At 41.5% G+C, this 18387-nt stretch overlaps 1 protein-coding gene across 1 annotated transcript in view; it reads right to left on the reverse strand.

Annotated features, from left to right (window-relative positions):
• The window catches only part of polr1a (RNA polymerase I subunit A), a 142766-nt gene that overhangs the window by 66478 nt on the left and 57901 nt on the right, over nucleotides 1-18387 (reverse strand). Inside the window, exons 16-20 of the mRNA XM_072576247.1 lie at nucleotides 11511-11694; nucleotides 8358-8440; nucleotides 7326-7484; nucleotides 4081-4179; nucleotides 2949-3101 (exon numbers count right to left, since the gene is read on the reverse strand). Coding sequence (XP_072432348.1) covers nucleotides 2949-3101; nucleotides 4081-4179; nucleotides 7326-7484; nucleotides 8358-8440; nucleotides 11511-11694 — 678 coding nt within the window. The remainder of the gene's footprint in view (nucleotides 1-2948; nucleotides 3102-4080; nucleotides 4180-7325; nucleotides 7485-8357; nucleotides 8441-11510; nucleotides 11695-18387) is intronic.

Below are 18387 nucleotides of genomic sequence, written 5' to 3' on the forward strand. Positions count from 1 at the left end.
AGAAGGGGGTGAGGCAGCTGCAGGTGTGTGTGTGTGTGTGTGTGTGTGTGTGTGTGTGTGTGTGTGTGTGTGTGTGTGTGTGTGTGTGTGTGTGACAGAGAGGGTGAGAGTGAGTGAGTGACACACAGAGAGAGAGAGAGAGAGAGAGAGAGAGAGAGAGAGAGAGAGAGAGAGAGAGAGAGAGAGAGAGATATGGTGATAGGTCAGAGTGGAAACATAAGAAGCAAGATGGACAGATAGGACAGTTTCAGAGGGCGGTGCCGAGTTGGATCTGGGATGAGGTAGATTAGATTTCCTACAGTGTGGAAACAGGCCCTGTGGGCCAACACATCCACCCCGACCCATGTCTCTCTGACTAATGCACCTAGCACTATGGGCAACTTAGGATAGCCAATTCACCTGACCTGCACATCTTTGGACTGTGGGAGGAAACCGGAGCACACGGAGGAAACCCACGCAGACACATGGAGAATGTGCAAACTCCACATAGACAGTTGCCCGAGGTTGGAATCTAATCTGGGACCCAGGGTGCTGTGAGGCAGCAGTGCTAATCACTAAGCCAACGTGCCTCTCTAGGGGGAGGAGAGATGAGACAACTGGTGAAATCATGTGGTTGGAGGGTCCGAAAGAGGAAGATAAGGCATCCTTCTTCCAGACTTCGGGTGGTTAGGGTTTAGTGGTGGTGGAAGTTTAGGACTTGCATGTCTTGGCAGAGCGGGTGTTGGAGTGATCGACCACAGGATGGTAGGGTTGTTTGGTGCATGTGTCCCGGAGATGTTATCTGAAACGTTCTGTGGGTTGTCATCCTGCAACCCCAGTGTAGAAGACACAACCGTGTCCATTGCTCTCGATATGGTTTCCTCTATATTTGGAAGAGGGGACTTCAACTCACGGAACGTTTCGGGGAACACCTCTGGGACACACGCACCAAACAACTCCACCACTTTGTAGCCAACTATTTCAACTCCTCTTCCTATTCCGCCAAGGACATGCAAATGCTTCCTAGCCCATTTGGCACCTCTGCCTTTACAATCTCTCTTTAAAAGAAAATAAAACAGGACAAAATAGCCTTTTTAAGGTGAGGGCATCCTCATCCAGGTATTGCCAAAATTATCTGTCAACCTAGTGAACTTACAACACTGGGCTACTTACATGCTAAACAGCATTAGCAGCTAGTGATAGCCATGTAATCCCACAACCCACAGAGCAAGTCAAAGATCTGCAGTCGCCCCACTTCTAATCATGAACAGTGGTGGACAAATAAACAACTCACAGGAAGCTTCACAGATATCTCCATCCTCAATAACAGGAAAGCCCACAAATCAGTGCAAAAGATAAAGGTAAACCTTTAGCAACAATCTTCAGCAAAAAGTGCTGAGTGAATGATCCCTCTCGGTCTTCTCCAAAGGTTCTCAGCATCACAAATGCCAGACCTAACCCAATTTGACTCACTCCATATGACATAAAGACATGGGTTGGAGGCACTGGATACTGCAAAGGCAATGGGCCCTAACAATAGTACTGAAGACTTGTGTTTCAGAACCTGCCACACCCCTAGCCAAACTGTTCCGATATAGCTATTATACTACCAGCTACCTGACAATGTAAAAATTACCCAAGTACATCCAACACACAAAAAGCAGGATAGATCCAACCAAGCCAATTACTGTCCCATCAGTATACTCTCGAACATCAGTAAAGTGATGCAAGGTGTCATCAACAGTGCTACCAAGTAGCACCTGCTCGGTAATAACCTACTCAGTGACATCCAGTTTGAGTTCTGCCAGGGCTACTCAGCTCCTGACCTCATTACAATCTTGGATCAAACACAGACAGAGACGAGATGAGAATGACTGCTTTTGACATTAAGGCTGTAACTGATGAAATGTGGCATCGAGGAGACCAAGCAAAACCAGAGGCAATGGGAATCAGGGAGAAAACTCACCATTGATTGGAGTTCTCCCTCTAAGCTGCGTATATATATATAATATATATATATGAGGAAACCATATTGAGAGCAATGGACACAGTTGTGTTTTCTACACTGGGGAGGCAGGATGACAACCCACAGAACGTTTCAGAGAACATTTCTGGGACACATGCACCAAACAACCTCACCAACCTGTGGCCGATCACTCCAACTCCCACTCTGCCAAGACATGCAAGTCCTGGGCTGCCGCCACCACCACTAAACTGTGATACTGACTTCCACTTCTGGAAGTCATTGCGTGTACCAGTCTCTGAGGTCTGTATAGCAATTAAGAAAATTCAAAAAATGCTGCTTGGCACACAGGATGGTTACGCCTGTTGGAGGTCAGCCATTTCAATTCCAGTACATCTCTACAGGAGTTCCTACAGGTCACGTTAAAGGCTCAACCATCTTCAGTCGCCTCAATGACCTTCTCTCATCATAAGGTCAGAAATGCAGATATTCAGTGATGATTGCACAATGTTCAGCATGATTTGCAACTCTTCAGAAACTGAAATAATCCATGTCCAAATACAGCAAGATCTGGGCAATACCCAAGCTTGGGCTGACAAGTGATGAACAGTCTCCACACTAACTCTCAGTAGCAGCAGCATGTATCATTTCTTAGATGCACTGTATCCAAGTGCAGAACCTTCACCTAGGAGGAAAACGACAGCAGCTACACAGAACACCACTGCCTGCAAGCTCCCCTCCAAACCACACATCAAGACTTGGAATTATGTCACCATTTCATCTGTGTTAGTGTCAAAATATTGAAACACCTTCCTCAACAGTATTATGGGTCTACTTACAGCACATTCTCAAGTGCATTTAGGGATAGGCAATTAATGCTGGGCTAAGTCACCCACATCCTCTGGTAGAATAAAAATGAAACAGGACTTCTCTAAACAAGCTCTTTTAACGTGACAGCAAGGTAAGTGTTGCCAAAATCCTTCTTAAGAATTATATATCTGCATACCGGAGGGCTGATACCAGTGAGGAATCGGCCAGTAACAAAGCCCCCTGAACGTGGAGTGAAATCATAAGGTTGGAAACAGGGCAATGATTTCCCAGATGGCATCAGCGGAGGACGTTTTCCTTCTAGTTCAATCTGACCAAGGAGGCATGAAATCTGGAACCAAAAGAAAATCAGTTTACTCGTGATATAATCTTAGCGCTTCATGAGAATCTCACACAGAAACAGATTCAGTTTGCTGTATTACAAATTAAAAATGTTTTGACTATTTAAAATATTAGCAAAACTGCCTTGCATTAGACCTAGCTCAGAATGACTAGTCTTACTAATTGCCTTCTATTAGATTCCTCGATTACAACAGTGAGCAAATCCATCAGATATGCAGCATCTCCCAATGTTCTGAAAGGCTTTGTTTTTCAAATACTTTTTTTCATATTTCTTTCCATTGATTTTCAGGGTTCTAGGTGAAATTAGGCTGTCCATTATGATCTGTGTATGGAGACATCCAAATCATTTTGTTCTTCCACAGCCTCTAGTTCCTCTTGATTTAGAAATGTTTTTCATTTGCCATTGTCAGTTACGAAGTGGACAACAGCTGACTTCGGCACACTGTGCTCCAACTGCTGTGATTGCATCCTCTCATTTAATTTGTCTATGTTCTTTTGTTAGCACACATCATTTCCCAATAAATGTACAAAGTCCCCTAATTTAGTGTGGACTGAAAATGTGGATATACAACTCCAATCCATCAAAGTCATTAATGAATTACAAAATAGCTTAAAGGTAAGGTCCCAGTATAAGGAAGGGAACTCTGTTAATCACACACTGTTAAATCAGTCGGCAACTCATTTATCTAAACTCTCTGTTCTTTGCAAACAACTAGTGATTCATAATCACAAGGTTACATCAGAGTGCATGCCCCCTCGTTTTCCTCCAAAGTGTCTGTGCAGAATTCTTTTAAATTGTACTGGAAATCAATACTGACAATATCTGATACTTCCCTATGTATTACGCTTGTGACTTATGCAAAAAAAAAAATTAACTAGATTCATTTGATCATTGTTCGGACCTGACACAAGAGGTCCACATGCACATTTAGTGTAAAATTGCTTGGCAGTTCTAGAAAAAAAATTACCTGCATCGTATTAACAGTTGAACCTTTGGCACCAGACTGCACCATGAGTTGCAGGTTATTGTCAGGAAATAGTCTATGAAGACCCAGGGGCATACACACCTGTCAATCAAGCAAACATACAACACACATTAGTAGTAGAGTAAATAAAATCTTAATCACAAAAGAGAATACTTGTGTTATGACACGGAAGTGAAAACCTCTGTTAATTAAACAAAACACTCAGAAAAGCTCACCTTGCCTCAATCTGTTAAAATATGAGTGACAGAACTCCCAACTTCTACTATTTAAAGAAAGTATTTTTAACTCTAAAAGTAAACATTAAACAACAACTATTCACAACTCCAAGCCCCGTTTCTCTTAACTGCTTCATACCTACCTCCAACTCTATAACAATACTATTCCAACCTAATTTCAAATCACAGTAGCTTTCTTCTTCTGTCTTCCCTCTTCTGGCTGAGGATCTCTCTGGGTGGTTTTCTTTCTTTTTACTGCAAATATGTGTTATATGAAAAGGTACCTTTGATAGAGTGTGTCTCCTAATTCCTTAGAGAGCTAATATCTTGCTCTTGATGTATTTCTGTCTTGATGACAGTTGCTCTCTCTCCAATTTTCAAAACATCCAAACTGTCAAATACCCTAACATTGGATCGTCTCACTGATGTGATATCAGCAAAACCATAAATTCAAACTCAATTGGCTTTTAGTATCTTTGGGCATAACTTAAACTGATTGGTTAAAGTTAAATTGTTGTCACAGCCAAATCTTACATATTTTCAATTTTTCAGTACATCACGGGACTGCCAATTAGTCATATACATAGGTGTTTTTAAGCTCTCAGTTCAGAACAGCACCCTCTCTCTCTGAAAAGTACAGCACACGCCTTCAGTTTCATAACTGTTTTGGTGTAATTAACTGATTGCAATAGAATGAAAATCATACAAATGGTTCCTTCTGTCAGAAAAATTACCCATTAAATTTGTGCAATTAGATGAACAAGACTGAAAAGTTTTCTTCCCAAAGTTTGTGAGAAGATTTGTAGCTCGGGTGCTCGTTGTTGTGGTTCTGTTTGCCGAGCTTGTGTTGCAGACGTTTTGTCCCCTGTCTAGGTGACATCCTCAGTGCTTGGGAGCCTCCTGTGAAGCGCTTCTGTGATCTTTCCTCCGGCATTTGTAGTGGTACTCAGGAATCCGAATCACGAGAGACGAAGAAAAGGACAACCAACTCCCATTCCTAGACGTGATGGTACAGAGAACACCAAACGTCTGCAACACAAATTCCCAGCTCAGCTAACAGAACCAAACAGTTTTCTCCCAACTCCAGCTGGACCAATCATTCGATTCATCACAAGTGGTCAGAGCTGAATTGCTGCCTCAACAAAGAAAAATTATGTATAAACAAGAAACAGGAGCATCAGTAGGCACATAACCCTTTAAATAGGCTCCAGAATCCAAGAGGGAATAGTTAATCATCAACATTAATTCCATTCTCCCGTTCTCTCAATATCCCCTCTGCAGCCTTCTCGAGCTCGAGGAAAAATTCACTTCTGTGAAGAAATTTCTGTTTATCTTAGTCTTTAATGGCTGAGCTCTTAACCGGAGATGGTGCCTACTAATTCTAGACTTGACAGCCAAGAGAAGCAGCCCTTCAAAACATTTAAGGATAAATAAGATCAATTCTCCTTTGTCTAAATTCCATAAAATAAAAGATGACATTCATTTTATCGCAGTAATCAATCAAGGGAACAGTCAGACTGCATGTGGGTTTGGGACTCATATCTAAAAGATGAGGAGTTGGAGAGGGCCAGAGGAGACTAACAAGAATCAACCCAGGGAAGAAGGACTTACCATACGAAGCGACGGGTAAACTGATTAACACTTGCAGAATACTGAACGGCCTAGATAGTGATAACAGAGAAATGTTTCCACTAGTAGGAGAGACTAGGGCCTGAAGCATAGCCTCAGAGTGAAGGGACGACCCTTAGAAGTGAGATGAAGAGGAGTTTCTTTAGCTAGAAGGTAGTTACTCTTTGGAACTCATTGCAGCAGACAACTGTGGAGACCAGGTCATTGAGTGTATTTAAGAGAGTGATAAGGTGATTGCTAAGGGGATCAACGGTTATGGGAAGAACACAGTATAATGGGTGTGAGATACATATTAACCATGTTCGAATGGTGGAGCAGATTTGATGGGCTGAATAGCCTAATTGTATTCCTTATGGCTTATTGTCTTTAAGTGGTTGGAAGCAGTTCACAGAAGCTTTGCCAGACTAATACCTGGAATGAGTGGATTGGCTCAGCTTGTATATGAAGTTAAGAAGAACAAGAAAGAATTTGAAAGAAATATACAAGATTCTGAAGAGTTTTGGCAGGGTAGATGTTGATGAGGATGTTTCCTTTTCAGGGAGAATCTTGAGCTAAGGGCCACTAAAAATCAAGTGCCGCCTATTTAAAACAGAAATGTGTTGAGACAATTTTATTGAAGGGTCATGAATCTTTGGAACAGTCTTCCTGAATGCTGGTGAGTCCTTGAATACTTTTAAGGCAAAAGTAGATAGACTTTGACCAAAGAAAAGACTGAAAGATTATTAGGAGTAAGTAAGAATGTAGATTTCAGAGTACAATCAGATCTGCCATATTATTGAAAAGAGGAGCATGCTCGAGCGACCAAATAGCCGGTTCTTGTTCATATGTACGATAGGGTTCTCTTTTGAGGCTGAGATTCAGTATACATTTTGAGATTCAAAAGATGAAGTTTCATCTGCAGATCTGACACATTCCATTAAAGAACTGGGAGTGGTCAAAATGTTGGAATTCTTTCCCAAACAGCATTGTGGGGTCTATTTACAGCAGGTGAACTGCAGTAGTTCAAGAAGACATCTCACCACAACTTTCTCAAAGGTAACTAGGGACAGGCAATAATTGCTGGCTATGACACCCACAGCCCATGAATGAAGGAAAAACAAACACAATGAGTAAGTAGCATAGAATAGGTTTACAAAAATGTGTTTAATTTAAATTGTTCTTTCATAGCATATGGGTCTAGCTGACTCGGTCAGAATTTGTTATTCATGCCAAATTGCCTCTGCAAAGGTAGTGGTGAATTAACTTCTTGAACTACTCTAGCTCATGTACTGACCCACAATGCTGTTAGATTTTCAACCAGTCATTTCTGTTGTCTCCATCACAACAAGTATTCACCATTGACAAAAACAAATTGATAAGCCATTAAGTTATTTCATTATAGACCTTGTTGATTTGGTTGTTGTACAAATTCACTTCTTCCTTATATTTCAAATCCACCACATTTATGTCCTTGGGATCTTTACTGAGATGAGCATTTTGCCATTTGTCCTGAACTTCATCACATGAGGCAGTCTCTGGTAAGTTAAAAGCTTTTCGGACAGCCTGTGGGGAAATAGAAACTCATACACTTGAAATAATATTTGTGTAAAACAATCTTAATAAATAAAATCCATCGAGCGGTATGTTGCTTACACTCAATAGCAGTTCAAAATCAACCTTCTTCTTTGCTAGAAAAAACATTTCTATGTTTTTGTCAGATGCATTAAAAAAAACTTCTTACTATATTTATAGTACTGGTGGGTAGTTCTTGAGCCTTTGTCTGACCCCATTTTGAATACTGTCTCAGTAGTCATGACTGCAGTTCAATTTCTAGCACTGAACATTAGTGAACACTGAACTAATTGTGGAAATGATAAAGCATTGATACCAGAATGAAGGGTTACATTGAAATTAGATCACGTGAATATGGCTTGCATTCTCTTGAATTAAGATGGTCATCAAGGTTTCCCTCCAGTGGAGGAATAGGAGAGGAAATAATGTTCAAATTCTTTTCACATTATAAACACTCTGATCAGACCATTCCAAAATCTTTTATAGTCAAGAAATGTTGTAAGTCTAAACAAACTTTCTTCCCAATTGAGGCCTGTAAGCCCTTCAAATTTACAAAATACAAAAGCTGTAGAATTATTACACCATAAGAGGCCATTTGTCACATCATGTCTACATATTAGCTTTCTGAACGCCACCATTCTCTCTCTGTATCTCCAGCTCCCCCCTTCTAGCTACATTAAAAGAGAGCAATTCTTTTAAACATCCACAAAGGAATCTTCCAGTCATAAGCCTAACCTGCTAACCTACAATCTGGCTCCTTTACTGTCACTTTTCATTAGGTTTGGCGTTATTTACATGAGATGCAAACCAAACACATTGTACGATTGAGCTTCTTGCATAATTATAAATCAATGGAATCTTCACCTTGGCTCCACACTGAGTTGACTCTTCAATGATTTTTTGCCTCTTCGCATTTGCCTTGGGCTTCAATAGAATATCTTCAACATCTAATATGAAAAATCACATTTAGCAAACATTTATATGTTGAACAAAAACTTTTATGTCAATTGATAAATGTTCCTTCTGCCAGTATAGTAGTCATCTTAAATATTCAAAAAAATATATTTGAATGAAAAGTCTTCATAAAGATTAACAAAAACAGAAATCGCTGGAAAAGCTCAGGTCTGGCAGCACCTGTGGAAAGAAATCAGAGTTAACGTTTCGGGTCCAGTGACCCTTCCTCAGAAAATGTTACTTTCTTACATCCAAGAAAGAACTTGCTATTTAATTATCTTATTGAATCCACAGGATATTACAAAACACTTTAAGATCAATTATTTTCTTTTCAAGTGCTGCTATAACCTTGGTGTAAAATGCAAGATTTCAAGCTATCAAATTAATTTGAACTGTTAACTTCCAGTGAGGAATCTTGTGACACAGTGGGTAGCATTCCTGCCTCTGACCCAGAAGAGAAAACTTAATGGTCAAGGGTACCTGCATGGGCTCCAGTTATGTATATCACTTTGTTGAGTACACGGAACATTCTTTATTCTAGTCCTACTGTGGTCCCCTACCCATAACTCTTTCACTGGTACATCAGTTACATCATCAGTGCTGCTTCCCTCTCTCGCCTGGAATTGGAAAAGTTTAACTATTTTCACTTTCATTTTCCAAACTGCTCTCACCTTCACCTGGTCTACCTCTGATTCCTCCCTTGTGGATCTCTGTTTCCATTTCTGGGATAAGGGTAACCACCAACATCCACTACAAACCTACCAACTCCCACAATTACCTTGACTATACAACCTCACACTCTGCTTCCTGTAAAGGCTCTAATTCCATTCTCCCAGTTTCTCCAACATACTTGTTCTGATGATGCCAGCTTCAACAATATCCACCTCCTTGATCAACCAATGATTCCCCATCATCGTAATCGATGGGGCACTCAGCTGGGTCTGACACCATTCCACAACTCAGTCTTCACTCTTTCTCTTGCCTCCCATAACAACAATAGAGCCCCTGGTTCTCACTTACCATCCTACCAACATGCAAAGGATCATTAGCCCCAAATTCCACCGCCTTCAGCAGGATGTCACCACCGGAAACACATTCCCTTTCGCTCCTTGTCATCAGCAGAACTGTTCCCTCCAGGATGCCTTAGTCTATCCCTCCTACACTCCCAACACCTCCCCAAAATCTTCCCATGCAATTGCAGAAGTGCAACACCTGACCATTTACTTGCTCCTTCCTGACCATCCAAGACCCCAGACACACCTATCAGGTGAAGCAGTGATTTACTTACACTTTACTCAATCTACAAACCAAAATAACTGTAGGTGCTAGAAATCAAACAAAAACAGAAGTTGCTGGAAAAGCTCAGCATGTCTGTCAATATCTGTGGTGCGAGATCAGAATTAATGTTTCAGGTTCAATGAGCCTTCACTCTATCAAGTCTGCTGCATTTACTGTTCACAGAGTGCATGGCTTTACTTTGGGGAAGTAAAACACAGACTGGGCGAACATTTTGCAAAACATCAATGCTCTGTCTGCAAAAGTGACCCTGAGCTTCCTGTTGCCTGCCACTTCAACACACCATCAAGTTCCCTTGTCAACATGTGTGTTTCAGGCTTGCTACGGCGCTCTAGTGAAGCTCAGTGCAAATTGGAAGAACAGCACCTCATTTTCCTGCAGCCTTAGGGCACAATAGTGAGTTCAATAATTTTAGTGCCTGAGCACGTTCTCCCATTCCCTTAGCCCAAACCATATACACTAGACCATGTCATCATGTAGGCTGCTTTCACAAACAATGCAACTAATGTACCTCATCAGGAGCTATTGATTCTCCCAGGCTGATCTTTATCCATTTTTTTGCTTGCACAATTGTGTTTTTCTCTCTCTCTGTGCTTCACCTCTACTTATCATTTACCCCTACCACCATCTTCAGCATGCCAACATTTTCCTAGCTCAAATCAGTTTTGAAAGAAAGTTAGTGGACTCAAAACATTGACTCTCATTTCTCTCCACATATGCTCCTGGACCTGCTGAGTTTTTCCAATAATTTTTATATTTGGTTCTGATATGCAATCTGCAGTTCTTTGCTTTTTTAAAATTTAATGATTAAGGAGTTACAATTAAAACTGCCCAAACTGGTTGAGGATCTACTTATAAATACTTCCAACGTAAGTCAATGAAAAGCAGAAAGAGCAGAAGAGATTCCTGCTGAGTCACAATGAAAATACATTGGAGCAATTATCATCACTCATCACCATCCATGTCTGTGGGCTACAACTTGCCATGAGGGTGGGGAGTATTTTTTCAGGAGGTGCAGTTTGGCTCTGTTAACTGTACAGTCAACACACATCAGATCGATGCCAATAATACAAGATTTAATCACTAGTTCAGCCATGGGGGAAATGCAGGTCCCAACTGCTTGTCCTAACACTGATGGAGGTAGTATCACTATGAATCAGACCTGTTTTCTGACAGAATGTAACAAATATAAGAACATAAGATAAGACACAGTTACAAGACTTTACACAGCCATTTTATTAGAGCTTTGGAAACGTTTGATTGTTTCTGACTCAGAATCTTGCTAATCCTAAGACCGCCACACTTTGCCTTCCATCCCAAGCCAAGTGTTTAATTTATAATTTCCATAAGCCTTGATCTGCACTAATAGCTTCACTTTTGGAACCTTCCCAAATGCCTTCTGGAAATTCAGGTAAATAATATGCACTTGACAGTGCTCAATTGACTGATTATACACAAGAGTTACAGTGAGATACATTTCGTTATGTGAACCAGGGAACATTGATCACTTTTCATTTCAAGCTTCCACAGCCTGACTGCAAGAACAGTTCGACCTTTGCACAATGCTTCACAGAAAAGAGCTTAATGAGCAATCTACGTACATACAGGTGTTAAACAGCTCATGCAAAGGAATTTCCTGATGACCATGTAATTTTATGTTGGCACATACAACAAAGTATTTGTTATTCAATGTATATATCTAAAATAAAAGTGTGAATACAAGAGGCAACATGACAGACAGGGACTAGGTAAGTAATCAACTGTTACCTAAAGTAAATCCCCGATACAGCTGGAGGTAAGCAGTAAAGAGGCGAGCCAGACAGGTCAGTACTTTTCCACTTGTCTCACCACCATACAGTTCCTGACAGCAGTGGACCAAGCCATAGGCTGAGCTTCCATAATGTGCCTTGTCCAGAACACCACACAGCAACTCTCCTTCCAGAAGGACAACCTGTCCACCCAAAAGAAAATGAAGTGTGAGCACAGTAAACATTCATTGGATAGACTGAAAACAAAAAATGCTGGAGATCACAGCAAGTCAGGCAGCATCCTGAGAGAGAAAACAAGTTAACATTTTGAATCTAAATGACTCTTCAGAGTAGAAACATTAGCTGGCTCTCTGTCATGGATGCTACCCGACCTGCTGTGATCGCCAGCACTTTTTGCTTTCAGTACAGATTCCAGCATCTGCAGTAATTTGCTCCCCCATTCATTGGGTAGAATCACTGGCAGGATTATCATAAAAATGGATGTGTCAGTTTAATAAAAGCTTTACTACAGAAAGAATATATAAAAGTATAACATATTTTCAGAAATGTCCCAAAACATAATGCTTCAAATTCATTTATTTGATGTGTGATCACCATTGTTATTTACACACAAAAAGGTCCAATAAACTACATTGAGATGAATATCCAGTTAGACTGTTTTTGGTGGGCTTTGCTAAGTAAGGAATGTAGACAAGGACGAGGACACATTGAGAACACTTGTCCCTTTTTGAAAATGCTTCACAGGATCTGCAAGATTCACACCTATCACTTGGTGAGCTTGTTTCAAGTTCTCAATCCAACGAGAAAGACAACCAACAATATAAGCCCTCACTACTGCATTGAGTGATCAGCCTTGATTATTCACTCCAATCCCAAAGCTGGTCTTGATCCCACTACCTTCTGACTCATAGGCTTTGGTCTTTTTTTAAACCTATAAGTTACTTCTGTCAAGTACTAACATCAGATATTATGACTGTGCTCGAAAGGCAGAATTTACCCACTTTCAGGTCAAGCCCAAAACAGGTAAATTTTTTGGAGACAAATCCATGGCCCAACCTGTTTAGAAAGCCTGCCAGATCAATATAGTAACATACAAAACTGGAGCAGGAGTAAGCTATTTGGTGCTTTCAGCCTGTTCAGCCATTGATTATGATCATGGCTGATCATCCAAATCTGTGCCCTGTTCCCAATTTCTCCCGAATGCACTTAGATTCTCTTAGCCTAAAGAACGATGTCTAACTCCTTCTTGAAAACATTTCATATTTTTGTCTCAACCATTTTTACGACGCAGAGTTCCAGACTGGCTACCACTATTTGGATGAAGAAAGTTCTCCTCATCTCAGCCTTAAATATCCTTAGACTGTGAACCCTAGTTCTGGACTCCTCAGTCACCAGAACATTCTTTTTGTGTTTATGCTCTTAATCTTCTGTAAGCTTCTATGAAATTCTTCTAGACTCCAATTAATACAGTCATAACCTATCTAATACCTATTATACAGCAATCCTGTCATCCCAGGAATCAATTTGGTAAACCTTACCTGCATTCCTTCCACAACCAGAACACCAGCACGGTGGCACAGTGGTTAGCACTGCTGCCTCACAGCGCCAGAGACTCGGGTTCAATTCCCGCCTCAGGTGACTAACTGTGTGGAGTTTGCACATTCTCCCAGTGTCTGCGTGGGTTTCCGCCGGGTGCTCCAGTTTCTTCCCACAGTCCAAAAATGTGCAGGTTAGGTGAATTGGCCATGCTAAATTGCCCGTAGTGTTGAGTAAATGTAGGGTAATGGGTCTGGGTGGGTTGTGGGTCGGTGTGGACTTGTTGGCCCGAAGGGCCTGTTTCCACACGAAGTAATCTAATCTAGATCTAATCCTTCTTCAGATAAAGGAGACCAAAACTGCACACAATTCTCTCGGTGTGGACTCGCCAAGACCTTGCCTCATTGCAGCAAAACATCACCCATGCTGGAATGTTCTATTTCTGTTCATGCATTCAAATGCTCTCGCCATTTGTCTTCTTCACCTCATACTGCACCTGAAAGCTTACCTTGAGTAACTGGTGTACAAGGACACCAAGTCACATTGCATCCTCCTCTTTCAGATAATCATCTGTCTGCCTGTTTTCACTACAAAAATTCATAACCTCATATTTATCCAGATTATACTTCATCTTCCATGCTACTGCCCAGTCACTCAAGTCACATTGAAGAATCTCTACATCCGCCTCTGTTCACTCTCACCCAGCTTTGTGACATCTGCAAACTTAGAGATATTAATTTAATTCCCATTTAAATCATTAATATGTATTGTGAATACCGGGCTCAAGCACTGATCCTTGCAGTACCTCACTGCCTGTCATTGAAAAAAGACCCATTTATTCTTACAATTTGCTTCCTGTCTGCCAATCAGTTCTCTTAGAACATTAGCCCCAACCTCATGCTCTTGAATTTTACATGCTAATCTCTTACATAGGATGTTATCAAAAGCCTTCTGAAACTCTAAGCAAACCCATTGCTCCCCAATGCAAATTGTTCCCATTGCTTATCACTGAGGTGGCAAATTCTTGCCACAGCTGATGTCACCATTTGCACTGATTGTCAACTTATTTTCCACTTGTCGTGAACAAGATTAAGGGCTTTTAAGTCTCTTTATGCAACAGCCTCAAAATGGAGGTCAAGGCATCATGCTAGTCTCTTCTCACAGGCTAATATGCACTTAGACCCAGAAGCTGTGAAAAAAGGGAAAACTTGCTATTATTTTAAAAGGTCTGTGGAATCTGTCAACAAGACCGTTTGCAAAGGACTTATCGACCAGTTACAACCTTGAAGGGTTCCAGTAGACTCGTCAAAGACTACTTCCCTTTCGCAAATCCATACTGTCTGTCTGATCTAGTTACTGTTTCCAAGTGCTCTGCTATTAAAAGTTCTATTCTGGACGTTAGCATTTTAAAATGTCAATCCATCAGTCCAGTCACTGCCAGGAGGCTTTCTGTAAGAATTGCAACGCCAGTGCAGGAAGTCTCACTCACCTGGGGCTGCCAGCAAATCAGAAGCTAGCCTCTTTCAGAAATCAGAGGTACGACAATGCGTGTCACGGCTACTGCTGGGACACAACTACCAGATCAAAGGTTAGGGGCAAGAAAGGTTATTTTGTTTAATTAAGTAGGGTGGAGCACATCAAATCAGAAGTGAGGACAGGTGTTGGCTCTCAAGTCCACTCCATGCCTTAAGTCAGGTCTCTTGATCTTGCTCAAATTGGTACAGTTCAAGAACTCTGGATTTCATCCTAACTCCAATACAAATTGATTGCCTGGCTACATTGCTTCACCAGTTTGGTAGAATGGCTTTGTCCTGCCCTGTCTTAGTAGTTGAAGCCAGGCTGGATGAGTCCTTCAAGTGGTTGCTAAGTGAGAGGCATGGAGATTCTCAGCCAGAACCTAATGTGGTGGGAAGGGGGCAAGTATTTCTGCAGTGTAAACCTACCCAGTTCTTTGTCCTTTAAACCCTCTTGCCTGCATATCTTGAGAATTCACCCCTTTATTTTTGTTTTTATTCCTTGTGAAAATGAACCAAAATTTGACAATAACATTAATTTAACTTGCATAAACAAAAGTAAATTTAATGCAAAAAATTCTTATTAAATATCCCATTATAGTTTGAGTGGATAATTGCTGTAATGATGAGTAATTGGCACGTACAACCTGTGAAGAGATGAGGAGGCAGCCTCATGAGAGAGAGGGGCCAGCAAGAGGTCATTGCCCATATTGGAACCAATGACAAAGGAAAGGAAAAGGTTGAGATTCTGAAGGGAGAGTAGAGAGAAATTTAGGCAGAAATTTAAAAAAAAGGTCCTTGAGAGTAGTAATATCTGGATTATTCCAGGTGCTACGAGCTAGTGAGGGCAGGAATAGGAGGACAGAGCAGATGAATGCATGGCTGAGGAGCTGGTGTAGGGGAGAAGGATTCATATTTTTGGATCATTGGAGTCTCTTTTGGGGTAGAAGTGACATGAACAAGAAGGACGGATTGTACTTAAATTGGAAGGGGCCCAATATACTGACAAGGAAATTTGCTAGAACTGCTCGGGAGGATTTAAAAGAGTAAGATGGTGGGGTGGGACACAGGGTGATAGTGAGGAAAGAGATCCGAGACTGGTACAGTTGAGAACAGAGGCGAGTCAAACAGTCAGGGCAGGACTAATAAATTAAACTGCTTTTATTTCAATGCAAGGGGCCTAACAGGGAAGGCAGATGAACTCAGGGCATGGTTAGGAACATGGGACTGGGATATCACAGCAATTACAGAAACATGGCTCAGGGATGGACAGGACTGGCAGCTTAATGTTCCAGGATACAAATGCTACAGGAAGGATAGAAAGGGAGGCAAGAGAGGAAGGGAGGTGGCATTTTTGATAAGGGATAGCATTACAGCTGTGCTGAGGGAGGATATTCCTGGTAGTACATCCAGGGAAGTTATTTAGGTGGAACTGAGAAATAAGAAAGGGATGATAACCTCATTGGGATTGTATTTATAGACCCCCTAATAGTCAGAGAGAAATTGAGAAGCAAACTTGTAAGGAGATCTCAGCTATCTGTAAGTATAATAGGGTGGTTATGGTAGGGGATTTTAACTTTCCAAGCATAGACTGCCATAGTATTAAGGATCTAGATGAAGAGGAATTTATTAAGTGTGTACAAGAAAATTTTCTGATTCAGTGTGTGGATATACCTATTAGAGAAGGTGCAAAACTTGACCTACTCTTGGGAAATATGGCAGGGCAGGTGACCGAGGTGTCAGTGGGGGAGCACTTTGGAGCCAGCTACCACAATTCTATTTGTTTTAAAGGAAAAGGATAGACCAGATCTAAAAGTTGAAGCTCTAAATTGGAGAAAGGCCAATTTTGACCATATTAGGCAAGAACTTTCAAAAGCTGATTGGGAGCAGATTTCACAAGGAAAGGAACGGCTGGAAAATAGGAAACTTTCAGAAATGAGATAATGAGAATCCAGAGAAAGTATAAAGAACAAAGAACATTTACAACCCAGGAATAGGCCCTTCAGCCCTCCAAGCCTGAGCCAATCCAAATCTACTGTCTAAATCTGTCGGTCAATTCCTAAGCATTTGTATCCCTCTGCTCCCCACCTACTCATGCATCTGTCGAGACGCATCTTAAATGAATCTACCGTGCCTGCCTCTACTACCTCTGCTGGCAAAGCCCACCACCCTCTGATCATACCAACAGTGCCCTCATCTAGATCATTTGTGTATATTACAAACAACAGTGGCCCCAATACTGACCTCTGTGGAACACCACTGGTCACCTTTCTCCATTTCGAGAAACAACTACACTCTGTCTCCTGTTGCTCAACCAGTTCTTTATCCACCTAGCTAGAACACCCTGCACACCATTGTGACTTCACTTTCTCCATTAGTCTACAATGGGGAACCTTACCAAACGCCTTACAAAAGTCCATGTATATGACATCAACAGCTCTTCCTTCGTCTAAAAACTAGGTCACTTCCTCGAAGAACTCTTAAGTATATTCCTGTCAGGGTGAAAGGAAAGGCTGGTAGGTATAGAGAACGCTGGATGACTAAAGAAATTGCGGGTTTGGTTAAGAAAAAGAAGGAAGCATGCGTATGGTATAGACAGGATAGATCGAGTGAATCCTTCAAAGAGTATAAAGGAAGTAGGAGTATACTTAAGAGGGAAATCAGGAGGGCAAAAAGGGGACATGAGATAGCTTTGGCAAATAGAATTACAAACACATTAAGGACAAAAGGGTAACTAGGGAGAGAATAGGGCCCCTCAAAGATCAGCAAGGCGACCTTTGTGTAGAGCCGCAGAAAATGGGGGAGACACTAAATGAGTATTTTGCATCAGTATTTACTGTGGAAAAGGATATGGAAGATATAGACTGTAGGGAAATAGATGGTGACATCTTGCAAAATGTCCAGATTACAGAGGAGGAAGTGCTGGATGTCTTGAAACGCATAAAGGTGGATAAATCCCCAGGACCTGATCAGGTGCACCCTAGAACTCTGTGGGAAGCGAGAGAAGTGATTGCTGGGCCTCTTGCTGAGATATTTGTATCATCAATAGTCACAGGTGAGGTGCCGGAAAACTGGAGGTTGGCAAACGTGGTGCCACTGTTTAAGAAGGGTACTAAAGACAAGCCAGGGAACTATAGACCAGTGAGCCTGACGTCAGTGGTGGGCAAGTTGTTGGAAGGAATCCTGAGGGACAGGATGTACATGTATTTGGAAAAGTAAGGACTGATTAGGGATAGTCAACATGGCTTTGTGCGTGGGAAATCATGTCTCACAAACTTGATTGAGTTTTTTGATGAAGTAACAAACAGGATTGATGAGGGCAGAGCGGTAGATCTGATCTATATGGACTTCTGTAAGGCGTTTGACAAGGTTCCCCATGGGAGACGGATTAGCAAGGTTAGATCTCATAGAATACAGGGAGAACTAGCCATTTGGATACAGAGTTGGCTGAAAGGTAGAAGACAGAGGGTGGTGGTGGAGGGTTGTTTTTCAGACTGAAGATCTGTGACCAGTGGAGTGCCACAAGGATCGGTGCTGGGCCCTCTACTTTTTGTCATTTACATAAATGATGTGGAAGCGAGCATAAGAGGTACAGTTAGTAAGTTTGCAGATGACACCAAAATCGGAGATGTAGTGGACAGCGAAGAGGGTTACCTCAGATTACAACAGGATCTGGACCAGACAGGCCAATGGGCTGAGAAGTGGCAGATGGGAATTTAATTCAGATAAATGCAAGGTACTGCATTTTGGGAAAGCAAATCTTAGCATGACTTATACACTCAATGGTAAGGTCCTAGGGAGTGTTGCTGAACAATGAGACCTTGG

This window comes from Chiloscyllium punctatum, chromosome 1 (genome assembly GCF_047496795.1).
Source record: "Chiloscyllium punctatum isolate Juve2018m chromosome 1, sChiPun1.3, whole genome shotgun sequence".
In the NCBI taxonomy this organism is placed as follows: domain Eukaryota; kingdom Metazoa; phylum Chordata; class Chondrichthyes; order Orectolobiformes; family Hemiscylliidae; genus Chiloscyllium; species Chiloscyllium punctatum.